The sequence below is a fragment of the Rhinopithecus bieti genome, unplaced genomic scaffold, assembly GCF_001698545.2.
Source record: "Rhinopithecus bieti isolate Rb0 unplaced genomic scaffold, ASM169854v2 scaffold_35881, whole genome shotgun sequence".
Taxonomy (NCBI): Eukaryota; Metazoa; Chordata; class Mammalia; order Primates; family Cercopithecidae; genus Rhinopithecus; species Rhinopithecus bieti.
The window spans coordinates 196,846-203,102 of NW_016814994.1; the positions used below are offsets into that span (position 1 = coordinate 196,846).

Below are 6,257 nucleotides of genomic sequence, written 5' to 3' on the forward strand. Positions count from 1 at the left end.
AGTTACATGTTTAATATATTTGAATTCCTTAAGTATCTCAATTTTAGACAAACCTTCCCAAATACTTACGTAGTTCTAATGTGCCAAATTCTCTTAAACATTATAAATAACTTAATATATAAATATGTACTGATTATTTCTTAATATAAAAATATTAAAATAGCCTGGCATGGTGACTCATGCCTATAATCCCAGCACTTTGGGAGGTCAAAGCAGGAGAATCACTTCAACCCAGGAGTTCATGACCAGCCTGGGCAACATAGTGAGAACCCATCTATACAAAAAATTTAAAAAATTAGCCAAGTCTGGTGGCACATGCCTGTGGTCCCAGCTACTCGGGAGCCTGAGATGGAAGGATCACTTGAGCCTAGGTGGTCGAGGCGGTAGTGAGCCAAGATCATACCATTGCACTCCAGCCTGGGCAACAGAGTGAGATCCTGTCTCAAAAAAAAAAAAAAAAATTAAAATCTAGGCTTAATTTGCTTCATCATTTCCTTTTAAAAAAAGAAAGACAGGGTCTTACTGTGTTGCCCAGGCTGGAGTGCAGTGGCACAATCAGTCATAACTCCCTGCAGCCTTGAACTCCTGGGCTCCAACAGTCCTTCTACCTCCTCAAATAGTTGGGACTGCAAGCTTGCACCACCATGCCTATTTTAATTTTTATTTTTGTAGAGATGGAGTCTTGCCATGTTGCCTGGGCTGTGCTTCATCACTTCTGTAGTAATTCTAAATCTTCCGAGGATTAAAATGCATATCCACTAAGGAAAAAGTTACGTCATCCCAAATAATTTGGGATTGCTTTCCCAAGGAAATTTGGGGATACATTCTCAGCTGGATAGGTTTCACATCAACCAGAGATTTCTACTTGGGTGTCAGAACTGGGGCTCCAGATACCTGGAGCAATGTCGTTTTGTTTTCTGTCTGCTGTGTCAGTACCCTCCTGTTACAGCATCAGCCCATGTCTCCTGGTTTCAAGTTACAGAATACCCATTGAGCATCCCTAATCTGAAATCCACAGTGTTCAAAAATTCAGAATTTTTTGAGTGCTGACATAATGCTCAAAGGAAATGTTCAGTGAAGCATTTCAGAGTTCAGATTAGGGATGTTCAACCAGTAAGTATGCAGATATACCAAAATCAGAAAAAATCTTAATCCAAAACACTTCTGGTCCCAAGCACTTCTGATAAGGGATACTCAACCTGTACTGAAGACTGATGCATCTGATATTATAACTAACTTCCTTCACTGTTTCAAGTGGACTTTGCATTTCTTTGACTCTCAGAATGTTAAAATGTCATCCACTTGTATCCTGTCTATCTCTTCAAGGCTTTGTCTTATGATCACACTACTGAGATCATGCTTATGATACTACATATCTTTTGATCTATCAGTTTCACTTTCAGAAATCAATTAGACAAGTCTATAAAAGTAAGAATACAAGGATGTTTTCAGCAGTGTTTATAAAGCAAAAAAAAGTAAATGGTTTAAATCTCCATCATGGAGATTAGTAAAATATAGTAAAGATGGTCCTGACTTATGATGGTTCGACATAGAATTTTCAACTTTACAGTGGGTTTATGGGATAGTAAATACATTTTTAGCTAATGATATTTTTAACTTATGATGTGTTTATCAAGACATAACCCCGGCTGGGCACAGTGGCCTGTAATCCCAGCACTTTGGGAGGCTGAGGCAGGCAGATCACCTGAGGTCAAGAGTTCAAGACTAGCCTGGCCAACATGGTGAAACCCCGTCTCTATTAAAAATACAAAAATTTGTTGGGCGTGGTGGCGGGCGCCTGTATCCCAGCTACTCGCAAGGCTGAGGCAGGAGAATTGCTTGAACCTGGGAGGCGGAGTTGCAATAAGCCAAGATCATGCCTTTGCACTCCAGCCTGGGCAACAAAGCAAGACTCCGTCTCAAAAAAAAAGACACAACCCCATCATAAGTCAAGGAATATCTGTGTATCCATACATTAAAAACGTGTTATAGGCCGGGCACAGTGGCTCATGCCTGTAATCCCAGCACTTTGGGACGCCAAGCCGGCTGGATCATCTGAGGTCAGGAGTTCAAGACCGGCCTGGCCAATATGGTGAAACCCCATCTCTACTAAAAATACAAAAATCAGCCAATGTGGTGGCACACGCCTGTAATCCCAGCTACTTGGGAGGCTGAGGCAGGAGAATCGCTTGAACCTGGGAGGCAGAGGTTGCAGTGAGCCGAGATGATGCCACTGCATTCCAGCCTGGGCGACAGAGCAAGACTCCGTCTCAGAAAAAACAAAAATGTGTTGTAGGCTGAGCACAATGGCTCATGCCTATAATCCCAGCACTTTGGGAGGCTGAAGCAGGAAAATTGCTTGAAGCCAGGAATTTGAGACCAGCCTGGGTAACAAAGCTACACCCCATCTCTACAAAAAAGTGTTTAAAACATTAGTCCAGTGAGATGGTGCACACCTGTAGTCCCAGCTTCTCAGGAGGCTGAGGCAGGAGGATCGCTTGAGCCTGGAAGTTCTAGGCTACACTGAGCTATGATCACATCACTGCCCTGCAGCCTGGGAGACAGAGCAAGACCCCGTCTCAAAAACATAAAATAAATATGCGTTGTGTATATATTTTTTTTAATGTTTAAAGGATATGAATATATTAAATGGGAAAAGCAAAATAGTATATTAGCCTGTTTTGTTAGTGAAAGAATGCGTGTATTTTGTTCATGTGTGTGCATGTGCATGTATAGAGAAAGAGTGCTGTTTTAATATATGCTGTTTACTTAGCTCTGAGAGGTAAGCATTCTGTTTGTTACAGGATTAATACCCCTCGAAGACAAGGAGGACTTGGGCCAATAAGGATTCCACTTCTTTCAGATTTGACCCATCAGATCTCAAAGGACTATGGTGTATACCTAGAGGACTCAGGCCACACTCTTAGGTACCTTTCAGTGGTTTTACATTATGACAAATCCAAGCATGTTTGTAATCCTCCTTGAAATAGATGTTATTTATGAAATAGAAGAACAAATTTTGATCAAGAAATATTATTTTGAGGCCAGGCACGGTAGCTCAGGCCTGTAATCCTGGCACTTTGGGAGGCCACGGTGGGCAGATTACTTGAGGTCAGGAGTTTGAGACCAGCCTGGCCAACATGGTGAAACCCTGTCTCTACCAAAAAATACAAAAATTACCCGGGCATGGTGGCGTGTGCCTATAGTCCCAGCTACTCGGCAGGTTGAGGTGGGAGAATTGCTTGACCCTGGGAGGCTGAGGTTTCAGTAAGCCCAGATCATGCCACTGCACTCCGGCCTGGGCGACAAAGTGACAAAAATAATAATAATAATAAATAATTGGCCGGGCATGGTGGCTCACGCCTGTAATCCCAGCACTTTGGGAGACCAAGGCAGGCAGATCATGAGGTCAAGATATCGAGACCATCCTGGCCAACCAACATGGTAAAACCCCATCTCTACTAAAAAATACAAAAATTAGCTGGGCATAGTGGCACATGCCTGTAGTCCCAGCTGCTTGGGAGGCCGAGGCAGGAGAATCGCTTGAACCCAGAAGGCAGAGGTTGCGGTGAGCCGAGATCCCACCACTGCACTCCAGCCTAGGCGACAGAGCAAGACTGTCTCAAAAAAAAAAAAAACAAAAAACAAAGAAATATTACTTTGTTCTATTAGTCTTTAAAATAAACCACTAAACTTAAACTATGTTACTTTATATTAGCCCTGATTAAACTATGTTAGCATCATAGACTTTTAGAGCTGGAAGATTATTTAGAGATCTTTCACCAACCCTGTCATCTTACAGATAAAAGAGACAGATTCATAGAGTTCCGTGATCTTAGCCAAAGTTATATAATTATTTAATTGCAGAGCCCAGACTTAAATCCAGGTCCCCCAACTCCTTGTCCATTTCTTTTTCCTTTTTTCCAAACTGACTCCAGTAATGTTTTTTTCTAAATACAAGTGTCATACTACTTAGCAAACCTGTGTCTTTGGAGTAGGAAAAATTAAAGAAATATTTTACCCAGATACTCTCACTGGGTTGAGCTAACAAACATTAATAGAATTCTTTGAAAAGGGGGCAATTTTAGCGTGAAACAGTTGTAATTTGGTTGTATTGCTGATTTGCTTTGTAGTGCCAATAGTTTTTCTTAAATGTTTTATGTGAAAGTGTCAGTATTTTATAATCCTGTGTTTTTTATAACAACTTTATTGGAATATAGTTCACATATAATACAATACCCATTTAAAGAATACAATTCAGCTGGGCATGGTGGTTCATGCCTGTAACCCCAGCATTTTGGGAGACCTAGGTGGGAGGATCCCTTGAGCCCAGGAGTTTGAGACTAGCCTGGGCAACATAACCAGACCCTTGTCTTCTACAAAAAAAATAAATAAATTTTTTTTGTTAAATTAGCCTGCTGTGGTGTCACATTCCTGTAGTCCCCTACTCAAGAGGCTGAGATAAGAGGATCGCTGGAGCCTGGGAGTTCAAGGTTGCAATGATCTATGATCACACCACTGCACTCTAGCCTGGGTAACAAGAGTGAGACCCTGTCTCTAAAAAAATTAAAATAAAGAATACATTTCAGTGGTTTTGTGTATTCACAGAGTTGTGCAACCATCACCACAATTTTAGAATGTTTTCATACTCCAAAAAACCCCATACCCATTAGCAATCACTCCCTGTTTCCCCTAACCCACTTCCCCTGGCTTTAGGCAACCACAAATCTACTTTATGTCACCATAGTTGCCTATTCTGGACATTTCATATAAATGGAATCCTACAATATGTGCTTTTATGACTAGCCTCTTTTCACGCATAATGTTCTCAAGGTTCATTGTATTGTATCATGTATTGCTACCAGCAATTACCCCTCTTTTGTACTTGCTAAGTCTTTAATGTTTTCTGCTTTCATAAAGTCTGTTACTAAGTTAATTTCCAAGAGTAAATATGCCCCAAAAAAGACTGAGGCAGTTTTAAAATGTGGAATCATTTGAACATTAACCAAGTAAAATTATCTAATGTTAGCTATATTATTTTATTTGAGCCATTAGTTTCTTTTAAAATTTTTTTTTAAGGCCGGGCACGGTGGCTCACGCCTGTAATCCCAGCACTTTGGGAAGCCAAGGCAGGTAGATTGCTTGGGTCCAGCAGTTTGAGACTAGCCTGGGCAATATGATGAAACCCTGTTTCTACAAAAAATACAAAATTAGCCGGGTGTGGTGGCACACACCTGTAGTCCCAGCTACTCAGGAGGCTGTGGCAAGAGGATCACTTGAGCCCAAGAGGTTGAGGCTGCAGTGAGCCGAGGTCATGCCACTGCACTTCAGCCTGGGCAACAGAGTGAGATCCCGTTTGAAAACAAATTTAAAATTATTCTTTATTTTCAAAATAGTACATGCACATATGTGTATAGTTTTAAAAGCCAGATTATCTTCAACAACTGTAAATACTATGGTACATTTCTTAGCCAAAACAAATTTTAAAGCTGCAGTTTTACAGTGATAATTCCAAATTATACATCAGATTGAGGGAGGGATATGCGCACACGTGTGTGTGTGTGTGTGTGTGTGTGTGTGTACCATTGGAGTAGGTAGGTAGTGTGGTGTTTGTTCTATATAGCATCCTTCTGTGTGGATGGTATAGGAATTCACAATACATAGAAGAAATGGCCTCACCTCTACCATTCTTCTCTTACAGAGGTCTCTTCATTATTGATGACAAAGGAATCCTAAGACAAATTACTCTGAATGATCTTCCTGTGGGTAGATCAGTGGATGAGACACTACGTTTGGTTCAAGCATTCCAGTACACTGACAAACATGGAGAAGGTACCTTTCCTTTCTAACCTTTTGATTTTTTAGTTTGAAAGATAGCATAATTTGTTTGGTTTCTTATCATAAAAGTAATTTGGATATTTCCACAGTTTTCTGATTATTTACAAATTATTAGCAGATCTTTTTAACAGACCAAATTATAATTTAAAGTGCTTTAACAAAATATCAGACCAGGCATGGTGGCTTATGCCTGAAATCCCAGCATTTTGGGAGGCCAGGGTGGGAAGATTGCTCGAGCTCAGGAATTCGAGACCAGCCTGGGCAACCCAGTGAAACCTCACCTCTACTAAAAATCAAATATATATGTATATATATGTGTGTGTGTGTGTGTGTGTGTGTGTATAAAACTAATGTATTCTGCTTACTAAATAAGATGCAAAAATATTCACTATTTGCATAGTCCTTTTTGATAAACTCAA

At 40.5% G+C, this 6,257-nt stretch overlaps 1 protein-coding gene across 3 annotated transcripts in view; it reads left to right on the plus strand.

Moving 5' to 3' along the window:
- Positions 1-6,257, plus strand: part of PRDX4 (peroxiredoxin 4) — a 26,023-nt gene that overhangs the window by 12,905 nt on the left and 6,861 nt on the right. For all 3 annotated transcript variants that reach the window (XM_017852897.1, XM_017852895.1, XM_017852896.1), the window contains exons 3-4: positions 2,805-2,927; positions 5,702-5,832. In XM_017852897.1, coding sequence (XP_017708386.1) covers positions 2,805-2,927; positions 5,702-5,832 — 254 coding nt within the window. The remainder of the gene's footprint in view (positions 1-2,804; positions 2,928-5,701; positions 5,833-6,257) is intronic.